This window comes from Clarias gariepinus, chromosome 25 (genome assembly GCF_024256425.1).
Source record: "Clarias gariepinus isolate MV-2021 ecotype Netherlands chromosome 25, CGAR_prim_01v2, whole genome shotgun sequence".
Classification (NCBI taxonomy): Eukaryota; Metazoa; Chordata; class Actinopteri; order Siluriformes; family Clariidae; genus Clarias; species Clarias gariepinus.
This window is the reverse complement of record NC_071124.1, coordinates 975,001-997,944: the sequence shown is the minus strand read 5'-3', so window position 1 is coordinate 997,944 and position 22,944 is coordinate 975,001. Positions and strand designations below refer to the sequence as shown.

Here is a 22,944-nt window from a genome sequence, read left to right as displayed (position 1 = left end):
TTCTCTACATTTGTTAGGGTAGATTTTGTTGTTTGATTTTGCAAAATATCATTATACTGTTATACGATGTTTTTTTTTTTGTTCAGTTTAAACAAAAAAAAAGGCTTTTAAATTTATTATTAAATTTCTGCTAATGCTGATTAATAATCAAATAACATTCTGTTGTATATTAATAAAATGTAATCTGGTGTTTTGACGATAATAAATAATGCAATAATAATAAATCCGTCCTTTATTTTAACTTAACCTGATCTTTTTATGTTTAAATGACATATAATTGTTAAACACAGGTCATTTTAAGATAACAAAATAATAATTATATTTTACTGTATAATCACAGCCTATTTTACATTTTCCTATACTGGTAGTCCCTCCATTCGAGTTACAAATTTCTGCAGAAACAAACTGACTGGGGTTCACATCTAATGTGCGATGCTGCAAACAATCACAAAGTAGCTCACATGTATTCTACAAAAATAGACACTGAAGTGAGACACACCAGATACTCACACACTCACTCACTTATCATCTGTACTTCTTTATCCTGTATTCAGGCTTATGGGAACCTGGAGCCTATCCCAGGAGCCTTAGGGCACAAGGCAGGGTACACCCTTGACAGGGTGCCAATCAATCACAGGGCACACACACACACACAATTTCAAATACTACAGTAATTTGGGAACGCCAATTAACCCAATCTGCACATCAGTGGACATCAGAGACCGCGGAGGAAACCCACCAACCACACCGAGACTGGAATCGAACTCAGACCCTGGAGGTGCAAGACGATGGTGCTAACCACCACACCACTGTGTCACCATGCACCAAATACCAATATTTTCAACATGAGTCGCCTCACCGGTTTAAATGAGGTTCCTCCTCCTCTATCCTTGGGGGCGATTCATTTTAAAGGTAAAGTTCAGGTTAATTAGATTTATTTTCTACTAATGCTTTATATAAGCTTGTGGAGTTGAGTATTTCACTTATTTGAAAATTCACTCTGAGACAAAATGCCATCCTGGATTCAACATTTCACTGTGAGATTTCGAGAGGTGCAGTTATGGTTTTTTGCAACATGATGGCAGTGTGGGGAAAGGGGCCAAAGATTTAGACTCCGTCCACACGAAGCTGGTGCGTTCCCTATCCGATTATTTTTTTTTCGTGAACACGGCGTCGTCTCAAGAAATATCTGCGTACACACGAAACCACTGAAAACGGTGTAGTATATATGCCAGACCAGTATGAGGCGCTGTAATTCTGCCATGGAGATACACTATACACGGAGAAGACGACTTTGAGCATGCGCTGAACCTTCGCGCTGTATACGAACCAAGATGTTGTCCATTATCGCTTGTTTCTCATAACAGTTGCATAGAAGCAATAGATTTTGCTGTAATAAAGCTAGCAGGCTTTGTAGCAACACGAACACAATCATGTAGTCCGCCATTATTGTTGTTGCTGTTACGTGTGACGCTGCCGACACGTGATGTGATGACATCATCGTTTCACAAAATATACGGATTGGCTGTACACACGAAGACGCAAGGGTGTCGTTTTCAGATTTATCAACTTTGGGACACGGTTTCAAGAAATAGCGGTTTCAGTCTCCTAAAACGCCGGATCCGTGTGGACGAAAATGTATAAGTATACAGCGAAACGCGTCTTTGTGTAGACAGGCCCTTAGTCAAGTAGGTTGGAATGTGTTATATTGTATATTTGTGTCAAAGGTATATAAGGCTACGTTTACACTGTCAGGTAAATGTGACCCAATTCTGATTTTTTACTCATATGTGACACATACTGTATCAGATATGTTTTACTTACATTAAAAAAATGCATGCATTCCGATATTTCCAGATCGGTTTCAGGCCTCCTTCATATGTGGAAATAAATCAGATATAAATCAGACATGTGCTCATGTGATTGTGGTGTAAACAGACAGATCGGATTTCCTGAGGCCTTGTGTTCTGTACGTCATTAAAACTGAGACTTCTTCACGGTTTAATGACGGAATGTTATTCTCCGGTGGAAGTGTGTGTGGAATTATAACATCGCAGGTGACATGAAGAGGAAAGTGTCCCCCAAGTCAGTCCTCACCTCCCTAACACATGATGTGAATTTCATTGAGAACTGAGAACGTTGAATTTTTCACCTAAAAAACACAAAACAGTAACACGTTCTGATTTTTAGAAGAAAAATTTGACGTTCTCAGGTTTGTTCACAGCACGTTCGAGGGAGGTGAAGACCAACACGGGGGGCACTTAGCTTTGCTCCATCACGCTGCAGAGCTGAGATGTGAGCACTTCAGTGTGTCTGATCAGTACGTGTGACACTGGAGACTCCTTCCTCTGGCGGGAGGTGAGGGTGTGAAACACGACACACGGGGAGACGGAGGGAGTAAAAGCAACAGATTCGGAAAGTCTTTATTATCAAAGTTACACCTGAACATCATGGGCTCACGTTTCACACGTCATTACAGCTATAATACACACGTGTAGCTACAACCGCCTCGTCTCCAGCAGAGTCGACCTCCACACGTACTCCATCGTAGAAAAACAAAACCAACAGAAACAAACAGGAAGTGATGCGTTGAGGAATCAGAGAGGCATGCGGTTCCCTTCCACGCTGATCTTGACGGCGTGACCCGTCTTCGTGAGGCGGCGGATATCGGCGAAGCGTCGCATCTGTTTGTCTACACGTGATAAACTCTTTCTCACAGGACCCTGCAGGAGGAAGAAGAGGAAGAGGAGAAGTGAGGAAAGAGAATAGGTGGAGGACAAGTAGGGGAAAAGTGAAAGAAGAGGGGGACAAACAGAATGAGAAAGACAGGGAGAGGATTCAAAAAGAGGAGGAAGATGATGAATAGGATGAAGAAAATAAGAACAAGGAGGAGAAAGAAAGGAGGAAAAGAAGGAGGGAGAAGAAAAAGAAATAGAAGAGAACATGAGTAATAATCATTTAATGAAACAGCATCACTGCATGACACAGAACACACTAGTCTACACCCTACACCCCCCTCACACACACACACAAATGTTCATGGCGTGACTGACAGTCCTGACTCAGAGGCGATGGCGTGTCCCCCCCTCAGCATTAGAGCGTTAGTGAGCGAGATGCACTGAGCCGTGCTGCTCCTCTAACACACGCTGCTCATGCAGCACTTACTGCCCCCTGCAGGCCCGCGGCGGAGCTACAGGGGCATGCGGTTTCCCTCCACGCTGATCTTCACTGCTCCCTGGAGACGCCGCTGCTTCCTCTCCTCCAGGAAACGCCGCTTGTGTTTCTCCAGGAGACTCATGGCTTTCTTACAGCCTCTCTACCAATCACAGCACAGCGTCTGATCACCACGTTTGATCCCTCTCTCACACACACACACACACACACCTCCTCAGGCGCTTGTTTGCTTTATCCTGAGTTCCTCTTCTCACTTACGGCAGATAAACTTACTCACACAAACACACACACACACACACACACAGAGACACACACCTCTGAACGAACTGTTACCATAGAAACACTAATGACACATGACAGATTCAGGTCTCGTCTCAGATGCGATTTCTTTACACAATGTAGGAACTTCATTAAACACAAAAATGGACATAAATTGGACATTACTATACTGACCTGCTTGTAATGCACTTAAAAGCGCCTCCCACCTTAACACAAGGCAGTTAAAAGCCCCTCCCACTTTAAACCCTTATAAAACTGAGAGGATGATGAGGGAGATCTCGACCAGAAGGTGGCGGTAATGCAGCACAATCCAGGTCAACTACTGATCAAGATAAACCCCTATTAACAGCCCCTCCAACTGCTAAACAAGACCATAAAAATCCCCACCTACTGCAAAATGAGACCCGCCCATCCCACTTAAAAAAAAAAGGCTCTTAGAAGCTCCTCCCACTTATAAACAGTCTCTTAAATCCCCCTACTCCAACATAGAGGATGTAAACCGCTGTAAGCACCAACAACACAAGAAAGAGTCACTTAAAAGCTCCTCCCACTGCCAAATAAGGCTTATAAAGCCCCTCCCACTTTTAAACAAGTGTATTAAAAACCCCTCCCACTTTCAACTCATACATCATTGTCGCAAAGCAGCTTCACACAATCAACAGAAATGATGGAAGTTTTTATAAAATGTAAATGTGTGTGAATCAGAATGATCAGTCCCTAAACAAGACTATCAGAAGCCCCTCCCAAAAAAAACCCTCTATTAATTGATTTCACCCCACATGTTTAGCCCCTCCCATTTCACCCATCACTTTTAGTCTAAGACTCCCAGCTAGGACGTTTAAACGCTAAGATAGGAGCTCTCTGAGAGAATTCTACGAAGCTTTGTGAATACAGGCCCAGATGATTAGCCTTAGACTTTTTTTTTTTATTCGAAAACACCAAAAATGTTAAGCCCCACCCACTTTACCCTCCACCGGTCATAAGCCCCTCCCCCACTGACCCGGTTTGAATCCGTCTCCACGTTCCATTTGGGTCGCACTACGTAGTCCTTGTTGGAGGGCATCGGCACACGCGCCCTCGCACAGAACCCGGGGTCGCCAGGTCGCAGCGCCCTGGGGGGGGGAGGGGGCAATAAAGCGAATTAATAAAACACGATAAAGATAATAAAATGATAAATATACAGCTGCACTAGAAAAAAAATTCATCTGTATGTGTGTCTGTGATACTCACTTCTCCTCTCCTGTTAACACTTTCTCCAGATCTCTGCGAGGCGTCTGACCTCCTGAGCTGTAATCACACACACACACACACACACCTTTAACTTAGACAAAAGGGTAAGAGAGGTCACAATTCACCTGATGCAAATACTTCGTTAGAGTTCAAAGGTCAGTAAGTCAGTACTCATACAGAGCAATCACTCAAGAGTTTGCTTACGTCTTATACACACATGCCTGTGTGTAAGCAAGGAGTCTCTCACACACACACTACAGACATGTTATACTCATGTGACTCAATGATCCAGCATAGCCACGCCCACTCCAACAAGCACATACAATTACAATCTAAGCTGTCAGTTTGTGTAACGGACCATGTATGAAAGACACCTGTAGGTGGCGCTAACGTAACATACTGACTGCTAATCATCAAAACAAGAAACAAGTATTATGATTCAGTACGATTCACACTCAGGGTGATGAGTCCATCTTCACACACGCACATTAAACCTGCACGTGCACCTGTGTTTACAAATAAATTAATAAATAAACATTCAATAAACTGGTCAGACAGCAGGAGCAGCAACCAAGCAACACACACACATACACACACACACACACACTCCGGAGAAAACATTGCACTTTAGATCATTTAGTTCACACATGCAAATCCTCTCTCACACACACACACAACCGAAACCTGAGTTGGGGCCCAAAGACATCAGGCTCCTCCTCCCTCGCAACCGCCTGAGGCTCTCTTTCACATACGTTTGTGTGTGTGTGTGTGTGTGTGTGTGTGTATTGGGAAGAAGGAACAAAACAGGAAATGTTGAAATGAACTCAGGACCAAAAAGAGAAACAGAGACTGAAATGAATATGAAAAGAAAATAATGAAGGTGTGTGTGTGTGTGTGTGTGTGTACCTGAGTCTCCTGCGGGGGGCGATCTGCTGATCGAGATCTCTCTGCTGCCTCTCCTCCCTCGTCATGCATTTATAATTAGAGGACAAGCCAAAGATGGGCCGCGACCATTCATCTACACACACACACACGAGAAACCAGTCTAAGTACAACAGTATGAGTATAGTGTAAACAAGCTCTGTATAAACATGTGTGTACGTGCGTACTGATGAGTTTGAGGGCGAGGTCTTTGTTGGGTCGCGACTCTTTGGGGTGTTTGTAGAGGAACATGACGGCTCGGCCGATTCCACTCATCTTCAGAGTCTCCTGACTCACACTGGGCAACTACACACACACACACACACCTCGAGTTATACAGGAATCACACACAAACTCGAGTGAAAGGGAAAGTAATGCATTTTATCAAATCACTGGCTGTAGAATAAAGTATTGGCACCCCTCTGAGCCTTGTTTGCCAAGCAAATAAAAGGTGCAGTAATCACAAATTCCAGTTAAATCCGAGAAGTGTGTGTGTGTGTGTGTGTGTCCTGCTCGCGCTCCTGACTGTGTATAAATTCACACCTAAGAGGATGACCTGATGTGAGCCTGGAGCTGATGGAGCTCAGACCCTCTAACCTGCTCGGTTCTCTCAGGAACATTCTGTGGAGCTCAAAGTGTTGATGATGAGCTTCAGAGCGTTTAGCAGACGCCTCCTTATCCAGACAGACGTCTAGACGAGTTTTGGCGTCTCAATCAGAAACACATCCTCAGAGACCCAGAGCTCCGCCCAGAACATTTAGTCAAAAACAGACGCTTTATTTTACTGGCTTTAATTACAGAAGATTAAAATGAAGATTAATAAAACTACAGTGGAACCTTGGACTGCGAGCATAATTAGTCCTGGAGGCGTGTTTGTGTATCAAAACGTATATCAAAGCAAAATTCTCCCATAGGAAATAATGGAAACTCTGAATTCCTTTCTCCCAAAAATATTTATATAAAAATAATTCATACAAAATATAAAGTAAAAATAAAACAAAATAAAACAAATTAACCTGCTTAACTTTAACTTTAAAAAGAAACACACACACACACAGTCTTAGCTGATGGAGTATTTACTGCTTGACTATTATTAATTTTATACAAAACATTATTATCTTTCTTTCTTTTTTTTAACACCATGCCGGCTCCCATGTCAATATTAACACCAAGAATCAGGTTTAATTTAATTTAATTATTTCAAACAAAAACTAGCCAAAATGTTTAAGATTATTTTTTTCTGCATTTGAATTTACTTGGTTAAAAACATTTTAAAAGTGTCAGAGTGAAAGTGTCCTGACGTTTTAAATATTTTATTGCTGTAGAACAGAGTCACAGTAACTCCCACTTCTGATCTGCAGGTTTTTCCCTGAGCGCTCAGGTTCTCCCCCCTCACTTGGGGGCGTCTCTGTATGCAAATGAGCTACCAGGAACACGCTTTACACTTTACACCTGATCAACACACGCATGTGACTACACACACACTCTTTTATAGTGATAAACAAGGCTCACTGATGTGCTGTGTGTGTGTGTGTGTGTATATCAGACCTCCTGCAGGATCTTCAGCAGCTCCTCTCTGATCCTCAGCGCCGGCAGACTCTTATCAGGGAGAGGACTGATCCACTCTTTAATCGCCGTCATCACTCCGCTGTCTATAAATGTCTCCTTCAGATCCTGCCTGAAAAACACACACACATTTTTTAGAATAGGATGGGAGGGAAAAAAAAAAAAAAAAAACACAGCAGGAGGAGGAGGGGATCTGTTTACTTTTTTAAGTGCATGACGACGGTGGGGAGGAGCATCAGCTTCTTCAGAGCCGGCTTCTTCTGACTGTTCAGTGTCCGATCCTCCTGCACACACACACACACACACACACGTTATAGAATATCCTGACGTTCTATTTATTATGAACATTTTGTTTAAACACACACACACACACACACACCTCAGCAGCTTCATTCATCTTGGTGATCATGGCGCTGACGACATCATCGGCGTCGCTGATAAACGTCCCCCCGTCTCTGTGCCGTCTCCGCTTGCCGCTTTGTGCTTTCTTTTTCGCTAGCATGATGTCAAAATCTGACATGAACGATAGACTGGACACACACACATAGTTTTGTAAGGTGATGATGTACATTAGCGGTAAAAGTGTTTAGCTGACAATTAACCCAGGCGTTGAGACGAGCGTGCGGCTAATCAGGTGTACAGGACGTGACTCACTCTTTCCCTCCTCTGTCCACATCGTCATCCGAGTCAGAGTCGTCCACTTCCTTCTTCTGTCCTGCACCATGAGCCTGCTGCTTCTCCCCCTCTAACTCCTCTTGGTTAAAGCCCTGTTCTCACACACACACACACTGTAAGACTCAGAACACACAGACACACACCTGTTAGAGAGGTGCATTATGGGAGTATCTCACCGTAAACTCCTCTTCATCCTCCTCACCCGACTCGCCGAAAATATCTGCTATCATTTTCCTGTTTTGGGGGGGGGGGATCACAAACAGAAAAATAAAATGAGCAAGGTCAAGCAAAAAAAAAAGAAAAGAAGAATCTGACGCAGAGGCCACGCCCACTCTTCTTTGTGCCCGACACTGAGGCCACGCCTATTTTAAGGTAGGACGGACTGATAGAGATGAAGAAGGAGAGAAATAGATAAAAGAAATCCTCTCACTCTTCCACATCGTTGTCCGAGTCACTGTCGCTGCCGAACAGCGTCTTCTCGTCTTTCTTTCCCGTGTCCATCTTCGTCCTGCTGTCCTCCTCATCCTCACTGTCCGAGCCCAGCTCCCTGAGTTTAGCAGCCACCGTCTTATCAGGTGCCTCGGAGCCTTCCTCACTACCGGAGTCTTCCTCATCATCTGACACCACCCTGCTCTTCTTCACTGCAGAGAGAGAGAAAAGAATAAAAGAGAGAAATAAAGAAAAACAAGAGAGGCAGAATGAGTGGGGGAGAGCGAGAGAGAAAAAGAAACAGAGTGGTTTAAAAGCAAGAAAAAGAAACAAAAGAAGAAAGACTAAACAAGAGAGGGGGGACAAAGAGAAAGAGACGAAGAAAGAAAAAAAAGAGACAGAGAGAGGGAAATTTAACGAAACAGAAGAAAAGAGACAAAACAAGAACGGGAGAGAATGAGAGAAAAAGAGGGGGAGAGAGAAGGAGAGAGAGAGAAGTTAGGGAAACCAAAGACAGAGAAAGAGAGACTGACAAAACAAGGGAAAAACAGAAACAGGTATAAAGGGGGGAGAAAGAGAATCTCAGAGAAAATATGAATAGAATGAGAGAGAAAGAGAGAAACGGAGGAGGATAAAAGAAAAACACGAGAAACAGAACTCTCTCTCTCTCTCTCTCTATATATATATATATATATATATATATATATATATATATATATAGAGAGAGAGAGAGAGAGAGAGAGAAAGAGATAAAGCTCACCTTTGGGCTGGTCCTCGTCTTCACTGTCAGAGAGAATGGCCTTCCTTCTCTTGACTGAAAGCACAGAGAGAAAGCGCGTGTGTGTGTGTGTCAGGTTTAATAAGGACATCCGTGTGTGTGTGTGTGTGTTTAATAAGAACATGTGATCACGCTGTACATCACCAACTACAGGACGTGTTTATCTGAGCTTTAGACAGACAGGGAGATCAGTGTGTGTGTGTGTGTGTGTGTGTGTGTGTGTGTGTGTGTGAGAGAGAGTGTCTCACAGGTGAGCGTACCTGGCTGCTCGTCATCATCGTCACTGTCGGAGAGGACACGCCGAGCTCGCCCGTCCTCCTGCTCACTTCCTGCTTCGTCTGTGGGCTTCCTGTCCTCCTCTTCCTCGCTGTCGGAGTGCATCACAGCTTTCCTCCTCTCTCCTCCCTCTTCTTTCCTCCGCTCCTCTCCTTCCTCCTCACCATCTGAGTCTCTCTCCTTCACCTTCTCGTCTCCCGATTCGTCTGAATCCGAGTGATGGCCCCGCCCCTTCGGTGTCTCCTCGTGTTCTGATTCACTGTCCTGCTTTTTGTGCTGATCCTCTGTCTCTGACGTGCTTCCTCTTCGCTTCCGAGGGGAGCCTTCATCATTAACACCACCATCATCATCATCATCATCGTCATCATCTGCGCTGTTGGCCCCTCCTCCTCCTGTTCGGTCCTCGTGTTCTGATCCGCTGTCATCTGCAGGAGCTACTGGACTGGAGGAGGGACCGTCTCTGTCACTGCCCTCGTCCTGTCAATCACATCGTACAGCAGGATCAGAAAGAGAACTGAGTTTAAAAGGGCAAAGGTCACAGTTAGGAACAGGTATAACCTCAGAGTGATGTGATTCTGCTCTGTCGTCCTCAGCGTCAGATGCCATCGCGTGTTCGTCCTGCACCGGAGTGCCACTACCATCGTCTACAGAAACACACACACACAGATCGATGATTTCCTTAGAAAAAGTATTTAGAATGTTTTATTACCCTTTTCCTTGTACTTCATACAATTCTCCCTCTGTTTTATATTATACTAGTGTTAGTACGCGTCCCTGACGGTTAAAGAGTTTGTAGAAATAGTTAGAAGGCTAAAGCTAAAAATAATCTGCTGATCTTTAATGTTATCAGTGATATTATTATTATTTGAGGTTGAAGCCAACGTACATCTGTCTTTCTGTACAGCAGAAACATTCTGTAAGGTTGAATATCTTACGCCTTGTTTACACTAAGTTGTACTTATTAAATCACAGAAAAAGTGATCGGATAAAGATGAAGTTTTGTCGTAAAACGTCTCCAGGCAGATATCCAAGTACTGCAAAAGGTTTATTAAATGATGTTTATAATTTGCCACATGACCGTTCATACCATCACTTTTACTCAACATTTTGATTTCTTTTACTTCAGGCTGATTTCTAAGGGCTCTCATAACAGTTGCAAGACAGTTTTGTGTGATGCTGCGACAAAATCTGGCTGGACAGACAGACCGAACATTTCTCCGAGACGTGTTTCTGGTCCTCTAATGTAGGAAACATGAAGATATAATTGAAAGAGCGAGTTCTGACCCAATGTACAGACAAAACCCTTCTGTTATTTATGGAGATCAAACAATCAAGGAATTTTGTTTCCACTGATGATCAGAAGTATAAATTAAACTCACATTCCTTCAGTCAGATCAGATTTTTGTAAAACAAGCTTTAAAAACAAAAGGCGTGCAGCCTGAGATGATTAGCTTAGCATAACTCACCTGAGTGAGTCCCTGAAAACTCCTCCTCTCCGTCCATCTGCGCGCTCAAGTCTCGCGCACCTGTGAGGAAACCGCACAAACATAAAGCAAAGGATCACATCATCATAATAATAATAGCGAAATTAAAAATAAAATATAAGTAAATTAAGCCTGTAACACGTATTTCTCCTCACCAAAGTGAAACCGAGCCGATGTGGCCTCTTCCTGCTAATAATGCTAACACTAGCCGGTGCTGTTCAGGTCAACTTCCGCAGTTATAAAATCTTTTTCTAAATCATTCTATGTTGTAAATACAGACACCGCGGCGCCCTTTGATCACTAGTACAGTAAATAACCCACGTGAACAAAACCACGACTAGGACTAGGACGTTTTCCTCACCTGGAGGCTAGCTCTGTTCGCTAAAGGCTACTGTTACCTCACAGAAAACAAAAAAAAAAATGGAAGCGCGACCTTTGCGCATGCGTGGTCCTGTTGTGTCGCGTGGAGATGACGTCATGCATGTAACAATACAGGGAAAAAAGATTTTTAAAAAAGGAAAATACTTTATAACATTGTGTTTTTTTCTTTATTTATTTATTTGTTTGTCTATTTCTATTATTTATTTACACATTGTTAAGTTTACTTATACTTTATATCTTCTATTTATTTTTGGTTGTTTACCTGTGAATTTTGTTATAATAATAATAATAATAATAAAATAAGTACTGTACAGTATATAGTGTATGGGTTTTGTGTAGGATAAATCGACCTCCACCGAAAGAAAAACTTGAAAGATTAAACACACACACACACGCGTGTTTTGGTGGGTTTCCTCCGATTCCACAGTCTGAACACCTGCAGTGTAGAATAACTGGTGCTTACAAACTGCCCACAGTGTATAATTATATATATGTGTGTCTAAGTGTGTGTGTGTGTCTGAGTGTGTGTGAGGGTTAGAACCTGGTCCAGGATGTGGCCTACCTGCAACCTCACACTACACAAGCAGCACGGAAATAAATAAATAAATAGATAATTAATTGATTAAGCCCCTTGTTTCTGGGTCTTTGTTTGCCATTTTACGTTATATTTATTGTTTACGCTAAATACATACTCATTGATCCACCGCAGCATTGTTCGTATAAAAATAATCATAAGATGAAATATATATAAAATGATTGAATGATAAACCGTACAATCCTTCTAAATATCTTGATGTCTTGATGAGACAGTGTATTTGGATATAAATTTGGACTTTACAGAAACTGTACAACACGAGAGGCCATGCTTATATCAGAACCCATACAAACATGAGTTGACCTAGAACAAACACTTGAGGGACACCTAGGTTAACAATATGTTCTAAAAAACTTTTAGCCGCATAATCTGTATTAGAAACGATCAGAAGGTTATGAGGAGAGCCAGGAACAGCGCTCGCAGCCTGAACTACACCTTCATTTATCTGACATGCAAGAAAATGACCCCTGTTCTTTACAATTCCTTTCAAATATGAGCGAGACTCATTGCTCTTGGTCTTGTGCAGGGGCGAGGACATGGAGTTCTCTTTTCTCGCAGGTTTAAGCAATTTTATTAGACAAGTAATGCAGTTTGTAGTGCCACTTGTACCAGATGACGTGAGAAGATCTGCCAAGGAACTTCCTGTTCTCCCATTCCCATTAGAGGAGGGAAATAGCGAGATGGGGATTGCTGGGAGTGTTGGGGGGTGGGATAATGTGCAACGCTGTACTTACTGAACACAGATGAACAATTTGGCTGCATTTAGTTGCTTAATAGGAATAATTTATAATTATTATTTAGGGATTTGCATACGCAGGCTGTGTGTGTGTGTGTGTGTGTGTGTGTGTGTGTCATTTCATTCCTCATGTGTCAGGTTCTGTTAGTAAAGAATCCGGATCATGAACTGTACATAAAATCTGCATCACTATTATTATATTAAGTTATTTTCCTAGCCAAGAAATGATGTTATAAAGTTTTTAACACGTTGCCGTGTGGGTTACTGGCACTGACTCATCCTCTGGTATATTTATAGAGGTTGCTGCTATAAGCACTGCATCAACATAAACCAGAGCATGCAAACCTTTACAGGTGAAAATGTCCAAATCATTACCATGAAACGTGATCAGCGTGAGGAGTTAAACACCATAATGGACTCGATATTGTTCTCTGGAGAACATTAGACACTGGCACTGATGAGGATCTATGATCTGCTGTCGCCTTCCCTGAAGCCGGACACTGACCAACAGGTTCAGACTTAGACTAATATGTTTAATTTATGTGTTTAATGTAAACATAATCATCAACTCAGGACTGAAAGCATTTACAGAATGGGATTCAAACAAAACACTTTACAGTCATATACATATCTACCCCCGCCCCGCGAGACTAACCGAAGAGTATACGGCCATAAGGACTGGGGCGAAATATTTTAACACACTAAAAACTGGGAATCTCAAGAAGTATATAGTCCTAACTATAAACATTAATAACATTTCTGAATCCAGAGACTAAACATATGAACAAGTGACATTTTTTAAAGCCTGGGGGTTAATCCAGATTTTTAGATTTTTAAAAAAAATCTAAAACTTCACAGTATTTATAGTAAAGGGTTAAATGACTTGTTGCAGCTGTTCCTCATTAAACACTGCAGTCATTATCTAATGCAAGGGTCTTAACTTTTCGCTCAGTTTCATTCAGATGGACATTTATACAGCGGAAACTGGGAGAGTTCAAGAAGTTTTGACTCCTAAAGATCATAACTGAATCAAGAAGTTTAAAAGTTGAATTTAGTTTAGTGTAGTACAGTACAGTCGGGCACTTTGAGTCCTAAATATTGAGTTTTCACACAGAAGCTCAGGACTTTTATTTCACGATGTAACATTTGTCCCTTGACTATAAATAATGAAATATAATTACAGTAACCTTGGAATGGAACATGAATCATACAAAAGCTTCTCCTCGACATAAGTGCTTTTCACTTCGGTGTGTATTTTATGAAGGTCGGTACACAGTTAGGACAGATGAATTTTTTTAAATGTGATTTTTTATTAGGGCTTCAGGGACACACTGGAGAGAGATTTACAGACTCTCAATGCTGCTCGCTCTGAAGCATGTGTGTATGTGTGTGTATGTATGTGTGTGTGTGTGTATGTATGTGTGTGTGTATGTGTATGTATGTATGTGTGTGTGTGTGTGTGTGTGTGTGTGTGTTCATACTTTATGTGCAACACTTATTGTCTGTCATTGTGAAGCCTGTTGTCATTATACCTTTACTAAAGTGTGAAAGCTGATTTTACCTCGAGGACACCAAGTCCACGTCGTGCTCTCTATTTTAACTGAGTACAATAACATTCTTTTGTTAACAAAAGTTCTGAAACTTCTGGTTTCTGGTGCATGTAAAGACAGGAGAATGATTAAAAGATGTGGTAGATTAGGATCTTGGAACTGAATTGTTTCTGCTGTAAAAAGTTGATGTTTAATAAACCAAACTGTGTGAGATGAACATCTTCTACCATAATGTAACCCTTTATAAACCAGTTCACACCATCAGGTACAGGGTTCCTGTTAGAGACCTACATGCTTCTCTTTGCACACTGCACATGGAGAAAAACAATGAAAGGAACAGGATCTGCATGTAAAATATCACCATGGCATCCCACAAGGTTGGGTTTCAGGAGCCACTACTAATTTACATCCAGTAACCTTACCACTAATCAAGCATTTATCCTGTGATATGGTTCATTAACAAGCTGAGACACTATTGCCATGATTACATCACATCATTACATCTCTAGCTCTGATCAAAAGCTAATACTCCAGAAGCGTAGCATGCTGATTAGCATCTAGCATTTAGCATTTGTTATATGTTTATTTTATATGTGATATGGGTTTAACTCCATAGATTCTCTCATGTAACGAATAAGACATACGCCTCAGTAGGGGGCAGTAGAAGCCTGGATGAGTTTCCCTGTGGAACAAGTGAATAGAATCATTTGTTAATCAATATTTCTTTATTCATCAGAAACAGATTTGGACTAAATCACATCAACGGAACACAAACAGAACCACAGAATCACAGTTACAAATAAACAAATAACACTGATCATACTGAACAAGGGGGGGGGGGGTGGTGACTGGCAATACTTTGTGTAGAGCAAAAGATCCCACTATTGAAAATGTGTGTAATAGGATGCTCAGTCAGAGTATAATCAATATTATAAAGTATATTAATTAGAAACGTTAACAATTAACTAATGTAATACAGTACCTATTAGTGGTGGCACATTGGACACGCCCCTTCACGGTTGGGGGTTTGAGTCCCACCCTCGGGTCTGTGTGTGTGGCGTTTGCATGTTCTCTCTATGCTCCGGGCTTGGAACTGACACTATATCCAGTGGCTGAGGTTTGGGCATGAGTGTATAGTACTTATAATTTATTATAGTAAAGTACAGGACTAGTAATTCACAGTGAATGTATAGCACTAGTAATTTATTATAGTATAGTGTAGTATAGTACTAGTAATTTATTACAGTACTGTATAGTGTAGTATAGTACTAGTAATTTATTATAGTATAGTGTAGTATAGTACTAGTAATTTATTATAGTATAGTGTAGTATAGTACTAGTAATTTATTATAGTATAGTGTAGTATAGTACTAGTAATTTATTATTGTATAGTGTAGTATAGTACTAGTAATTTATTATTGTATAGAATAGGACTAGTAATTTACAGTGAGTGTATAGTACAATTAATAAATTTTAGTATAATATAGTAAAGCACTAGTAATTTAGTATAGTATAGTACAGTATAGTAATTACCAGTAAGTACTAGTATAGTACAAGTAATTTAGTTTAGCATAGTTTAGTATGGTAGTTATTTACGGTGAGCGTATAGAACTAGTAATGCATTATAGTTTAGTATAGTACTAATAAAATATTAAAGTATTTTAATAATTTGCAGTCAGTGGTAGTATAGTGCTAGTAATTTATCATCGTATAGAATAATATATTATAATTTTAGTAGGTTATTATAGTATAAGGTAGGGTAGTATTGGACTAGTAATTCAGTATAGTATAGTATAGTACTAATTTTTAGTAAGTGTATAGTACTAATAATTAATTATAGTATATTATAATATAGCATAATATTAATAATTTATTATAGTGTAGTATTGTACTAGTAATTTACTATACTATAGTATACATGTAATTTACAGGGAGTGTGTATCACTAGTAATTTATTATAGTATAGAATAGCATAGCATACGGTAGTACATGTAATTTACAGGGAGTGTACAGCACTAGTAATTTCCCCTAGCGTGTCCCTGACCAGGCAGGTCCTGGGGATAAATAAATGAAGGTTCATGTCAGTTTGAAGCTCCTGAGACGCTACTGTGGTGTCACCGCACACGTTCTCCTCAACCTCTACTAACTACAAACTTAAACTACAAAGGCTTTACGAAGGAAGAATTCAGGTAAAGTAATTAACCCCAAACGTCCTCCTGTGAGGACCACACACACACACACGCATGTCTGGAGCGTGTAGTCTGGAGAAAACGTCACGTCCTGACGTGAGGAGCCTCAGGTCTCATAAGGTTAATGTAAAAAACCTCCCTGACATTCACCACTCGCTGTTGTTTTTCTGCTCGCGTCTCAATCCTGCAGAGCTTTCTAACCAGCTCTCTGTGCAAAAATAACACAAGTGCTGTTGTTGCTATTCATTATATCAGTTCCGAGCACATTATCCGTCTCTTCTGCGCTTCCCTTCATCTTCAGCTCCACGTTTTATCCTCAGAGCATCAAGCGCTTGTACAACCTGTTCTAACACACAACACTTTCCAGATTTCTGTAGGCACTGAGTCAAGGATACATTTTTTAAAAGTGGAATTTATCAAACACACACACACACACACACACACACACACACACACACACACTCGGGCTGTGCGTGAGTGCTCACAGTGATGCGTATTTTACTTCTAAATTCTTTCTGTGTCGCACTAAAAGCCCGAGCTGAGGATTAGTGTGATTGGTTGTGTTTGGTTGCGTGTGTGTGTGTGTGTGATCTGTCAGCGCTTTCTTTGTTAGGCTGTTTCAGTGTGTCAGCCTTCAGCACACACACACACACACACACACACTGTCACACACTCCCACTCCTTTTCACCACTTTGAGAAAATGCATGGCTGTGTGTCCTGTCACAGGAAGGGACTTAAATTGTCATATTGCAATGGTGTGTGTGTGTGTGTGTGTGTGTGATTATAGTCAAAATCGCACACAAATCATATTTACTGGACTATACGCCCCTGTACTAAAGTGAGAACAGGATCAGATGTAAAAATGGTGAGTCACAAATGATCCACAGTCTGGCTGTAGAAATATTTTTAATTAACTTTTTATAAAAGACGAATGCCTCAGTTTTTGACATAATCTCGATGCTTTTTAATAACTTTGTCCATCCGTCCTCACGTCTTCATCAGAAGTGAATCTTCTGCTTTCAGGGGACCGAACAGGTGTAAGACCGATGGGACGAGATCTGGAACAAAGCACTCGGAGGGAGGGTTGTGCTGTTATAGGAAATGAATCACCGCCAGTCTTGATCCCGTGTCTCTCCTTAATCCTTACAGCGCTCCCTTCTGAAGCTCATGGAGTGAAGGCAGGGGATCAGAGCTCCGTGTCTAAGGACTACATTGAAGCGAATTGCTGAAGGTTCTCCCACAGGAGTGCGTTTGATTTTACCCCCCCAGTTGAATGTCGTGCTCCGGGACTCTTCTGCTGCAGTAACGTTACAGTATTAATACATCTGTCTCTATCTGTATCTGTTTTTGCCACATGGTTTAGAAACTAGAGTTCACGTGGCCTCATACAGCGCTAAACCGCTAATAATTACACCAGCGTGTATTAGCGCTGTAATCACTTTTCATGACCTCTGACCCGTGTAGGAGGGAACGTTTACTGATTCTCTCCAAACCGGTTAATTCCTTTAAACCTGAAAGAAGTGACTGACTCGTTAGAGAGCGATAAGAGCCTTCAGGACAAATAAACACCATTAGTTTGTTAGCGTTGCCCACGCACGCAATTACTTCACAACAGCTTCACTTTATCTGCTTCTTTTGTTGTGCGTTTGATTCAGTTCGATTGTATTTGTGTAGAGCTTTAACAAAAGACGTTCCCCTCGAACAGACATATAATCCCATCAGCCGTAACATTATGAGCACTCGCGTGATATAGAGTACATCCGCATACATGCAAACTCCGCGCACACAGACAGCCAGATGGAAATCGAACCTGGACCCTGAAGGTGCAAAGCCACAGCGCTAACCACTACACCACCGTACCACCTTACAGCAACACACTTGACCAGTATGGCAGAAGAATTTATCCAGGGTGACTTAGACTTGTATCTCATTCTACAGCTGAGCAGTTGAAGTTTAAGAGCTTCCCTCAAGGACGGAACTCAGTGGAGCTAAGGTTCGAACCTGGGACCTTCTGATCAGTTGTCCAACATCTTCAGTAGACCAACATTCATCTGCATTTCACTGGCTCTGTACATCTGTACATCATCTGTACATCATCTGTACATCTACAGTACTTCTTACAAAGACAGTGAAGTCGAATCTAATCTAATCTTAACCACTGAGATATCCCTCATCAACTCCAACAGAAAAGCTTCACTTAATGCCTGAGACTTCCCACCCACATCCAGGCACCACTGTAGCGAGACACTGTACCTGGAGTGACTGTCACAACTTGACACGTCTAGACGACTGGGCAACTCCACGACTGCGGCTCTTGTTGGATGTTCCCAGTCTGCAGCGGTCAGGACAGATTCTATATAAACCCTTAGAGTCATGTATTAATTAACAATAAAAATCACATTAATTTACTTCAATGATATTTTACCATCATACAGTTAGTAGTAATGATTAGAAGCAGTATGTGCTGTATGTGAACAGTAGGAGATGAAAGGAATAAAAAACTCCCCTACGGATAAAGGTGTGTGTGGAGGAGGTCTCTCACCAGTTCCTCTGGCAGAACAACTTGGTTTCATTTGTGCCTCGATAAAGTCAAATCTTCAAAACCAGAAAACCCAAATACCTGACAGTGACTGAGAGTGAGTGCATCTACCACGTGTTCTCAGGGTCCTACCCTCCCTAGTTCATTAACCCTCTTATTCTGTTCGAGACAAATGTCACCAATTTCCTAAAATATAAAATACGTTAGTACGCGTCCCTGACGGTTAAAGAGTTAAATGTTTAAATCTAATAATAATCTGTTGATCTTTAATGTAATCAGTGATATTATTATTATTATTATTATTATTATTATTTGAGGTTGAAGCCCACGTCCATGTCTGTGTGTCTCTCTGTACAGCAGAACTCTCTGTCTAACTTATTAATACAAAGAAATCCCATTCTGTAAGGTTGAGTATCTTACGCCTTGTTTACACTAAGTTGTCCTTCTTTGGTGGTCAGACAAATACACTCCCTGTTCGGTAATCGGAGAGTGAATCACAGATGAGAAATGGAAAAAGTAGATAAAAGGATAAAGATGAAGTTTTGTCTTAAAACCACTCCAGCGTGTTAAAATTCACTTATACCACTTCAGCGCTGTTATTTCAGCCAAAGTGAAAATATGAACTAATCCCAGTCAAAATATTCACTTTATCTTTTCTAATTAATATCTATTGGTGCAGGTGTTTGTTTACATTGAGACAGTAGCGCATTAGTAGATTATTAAATAATCATTAAACAAAAACACATTTAAACGCCGTCAGGCTGCGGGACTTCCTGTATATTTTGAGTGACAGGTCTCGTCTCGTCCAATCAGCGGTTTGGTTTTTGAAATTGGTATCTTGTTTTCGGTTTAGTTCTTTTGTTTTACGCTGCTCTCCCTGTGAGCTCATCATCACCAAACACAAGTGAACATGTGACGAGGTGACCTCCTGCTTAAACTTTATAAAACATGAGTTGATTCTGTATTTGACAAAAATGTTCTTGTGTGTGTTGGTACGTATAAAACACCTTTGGATGACGACTCGACTCCAGGAGGCCATGAGTTCTAATTGCCCTTACACACACACACACACACACAGTTATTGAAGATCACCAAAACATCAATAAAGAAATAAAAAAAAAGAAATAATAAGCAGGTAAATATTATTGTGTGTGTGTGTGTGTGTGTGTGTGTGTGTGTGTGTGTGTGGTAAGGAGAAGCTCTATTGTGTTTCAAGCTGCAGGTTTGAGTGAATAATCTAATGCAGCTTGAAGTGATGATCCGACCACCGTGAGTTTCTACATCACTGATAAACAGCGACTCGAATCAGAGATTGATTTAAAATAAAAGGAGAGAAAAGACACACACACACATACACACACACACACACACACACACACACACGCTCAGCTCTGATGGAGACGGAGACGTGTGTGATGGTTTTTCAATTAAACGTGGTTTCAGCTCGGCGTCGTGACGGTGATAAGATCCAGAGGAAAAGTTTGAACTCAACATCTTCATTTCCATCAACAGGAGCCTTGAACAGATCTCAGATCAGCTCCACTCTCAGATAAACGGGTCTAATGGAGTTCTTCTGATCTTCAGAACAAACTGACGCTGATTTTCTTCTTCCTCCAATTTTGCCTGATGTTCACCTTCAAGTGGAACAAAAGCGTCGGACTGAAAGCGGCCGAGTGTCGTTAGGGCCGTCTCTGTAGTCTGGAAGTTTGGATAAAGAGAATCCTCACTTCTCCAAAGTGCACTCAGGGACACGAGTTACCCTGTGCTGGGGGGGGGAGGGGGGGAGGGGTTTGGGGGGGTAATTAAGAGAAAATAAACTCCTTTTCAATAGTTTTCAATAAGTTTTTCCTGACTGAGTCAAATGTCTCTAATCTTTCATTTTATATATATTTATTTACTATTACTTATTATACAGTTTTTTATTTATTTCTTTTTTATCTATTACCTGTTATTTGTCTTATTTTGGAGCTTCTGCAATAAGAATGTAATTTAAATATTAATTAAATTAATAAAGCACCTTCGAATCTTAAAACACAGAGAGAGAGAGAGAGTCCTCTTCAAAGTGTTTATATGAGCTATACAGATGGTGGAAGTGTGTGTGTGTGTGTGTGTGTGTGTGTGTGTGTGTGTGTGTGTGTGTGTGTTGCTCTCACGCCGCGAGAGACGTTTCCACACAGTTACAGTTCGTTATTCATTAAAGAGCGAACCGACTTACTTTTATCTCTTCAGTTCAGGTTCATGAAGCGCGACAGTAACATCAGCTTCCACACACACACACACACACACACACACACACACACACACACACACACACCTCCTCTGTCCTGAAGGGATCACGGCTTCACCCTGCCTGTAACGCAGCGCTCGCACTGGAGACTCCTTCCACACGCACACGCCCATGTGACGAGCCGTTACCATGGAAACCGTACACTGATCCAGCGCTGTGCTGCTGTCCGAGCCGCTGTGAGAGAGAATTCATCAACACCTTCTGACCAATCAGAGCGCAGGATTCAGCAGAAGTGAAAAAATAAAGTCATGCGGAAATATTTTAAAAAACATACTTTATAGATGATGTAGTTTAAATGTACACACTTTCTGAAGTGACATCATTGATGAGAAACAATACATCAAACACATGTCCATCAAACCGATGGGGGCGGGGCAATGAGCAGGAAGTGACTACAGAGACTTTGACAGAAATGAGTTGATCCGAGTTGCTTCTCACTGACGAGCGTTTTATTTTCAATCGCTATAAATCGATACAAAATGATTGTGTTATTGTCCATGTAAACATCGTTCTGTCTCTGTAATAAACACTCGCGCGCTGCTCACGTGATCCGGCGCCAAAGTGCTGACGTGTGTGTTACGTGTGTGTGTAGCGACTCCTGGATTATTTTTAATAAAGTTATAGTTCATACATTATAAAACTTTTACAAACTCTGTATTGTAAACACTGCAGTTAGCTTTCGCTGTAAATAGAGTTATTTAACATTCTGGGCGCGCACGTGTGTGTGTGTGTGTGTGTGTGCACGTGTGTGTAATGAAGCTCATACGAAATGAAGACATTTCTCTCTCTCCTGGTAAACACAGTCAGGTGAACAGTTTTGAACGCATCAGCCGACGGTGACGATCGGCTCCACTGACAGGATGTCGGTCTTCCCTGATTGGCCGAGAGACGTGGTCCTGAGGGCGTGGCTCTCTTTGTGATCGGACGGCTGTGAGGAGGCGTGGCTTTCCGGCCAGGCCGCCCTGCGACAGCCGTCCGGCGGCGGAGGCCTCTCGCCGGGCTCCTCCCCTCGCCCGCTGCTGCCCCGCCCCCTGGGCCGGCCGTTCCTGCACATGCTCAGCAGGTAGGTGAGCTCGGACCTGAAGCTCTGGTTGAGCCAGCAGTAGATGAAGGGGTTGTAGCAGGTGGAGCTCATGGCCAGCCAGTGGAAGCTGAAATACGCGGCGTTGTTGGAGTGGATGGCGTGACTCGACAGCAGGACCACGTAGCAGTTCAACGGGAACCAGCACACGGCGAACACCAGAACCACCAGCACCAGCATCTTAATGGTGCGTTTCCTCTTCCTGCGCTGGAGGAAGTACTGCTCGCTGGTGACGTCACCGATGGCGTTACGCCGCCACAGACGGCGCGCCACGGCCGAGTACGCCGCCGTGACGATGAGGAGCGGCAACACGTACAGCAGGATGAAGGTCGCCAGGTCCAGGTACTGATGGTACAGTTCAGACGGGTCAGGGAAATCCGGGACGCACAGAGAGCGAACGATGTCCTTACTGCGGAGAGAGACAGAGAGAGAGACAGAGACAGAGAGACAGAGGGAGAGACAGAGAGACAGAGGGAAGGAGACACAGGGAGAGACAGAGCGAGACAGAGAGAGAGACAGAGGGAGAGACAGAGAGAGAAACAGGGAGTGAGAGACAGAGAGGGAAAGAAATAGACAAAGAGAGAGAGAGAGACAGGGAGAGAGAGAGAGGGAGGGAGAGAGAGACAGGAAGAGACAGAGCGAGAGAGACAGCGAGAGAACAGATGATGTAAAAGGCAGCACGCAGATGAAGCAAGACAGCAGGAGAAAAAGAAAGATACAACTAATGGAGAGAGAGAGAGACTGAATGTAAATATTTTTATGCCAATAATGAA

The 22,944-nt window shown here is 42.0% G+C and overlaps 2 protein-coding genes across 2 annotated transcripts in view; both read right to left on the bottom strand.

Annotated features, from left to right (window-relative positions):
* Positions 1-2,398: 2,398 nt before the first annotated feature.
* LOC128513378 (protein IWS1 homolog) lies at positions 2,399-11,225 on the bottom strand. Its single transcript, XM_053487125.1, has 16 exons — positions 10,968-11,225; positions 10,795-10,854; positions 9,887-9,972; positions 9,313-9,805; positions 9,035-9,088; positions 8,276-8,486; positions 8,022-8,079; positions 7,825-7,937; positions 7,550-7,700; positions 7,372-7,454; positions 7,153-7,282; positions 5,793-5,910; positions 5,590-5,701; positions 4,684-4,740; positions 4,454-4,565; positions 2,399-2,723 (listed from the first exon to the last, which is right to left on the bottom strand). The coding sequence occupies exons 2-16, from the start codon at positions 10,829-10,831 to the stop codon at positions 2,598-2,600; spliced, it is 1,941 nt and encodes a 646-aa protein (XP_053343100.1). The 5' UTR covers positions 10,832-10,854; positions 10,968-11,225; the 3' UTR covers positions 2,399-2,597.
* Positions 11,226-21,396: 10,171 nt separating this feature from the next.
* The window catches only part of LOC128513201 (G-protein coupled receptor 83-like), a 41,894-nt gene continuing 40,346 nt past the window's right edge, over positions 21,397-22,944 (bottom strand). Inside the window, exon 4 of the mRNA XM_053486894.1 lies at positions 21,397-22,580. Within this exon, the coding sequence (XP_053342869.1) occupies positions 21,917-22,580 (664 nt within the window). The 3' untranslated portion in view covers positions 21,397-21,916. The remainder of the gene's footprint in view (positions 22,581-22,944) is intronic.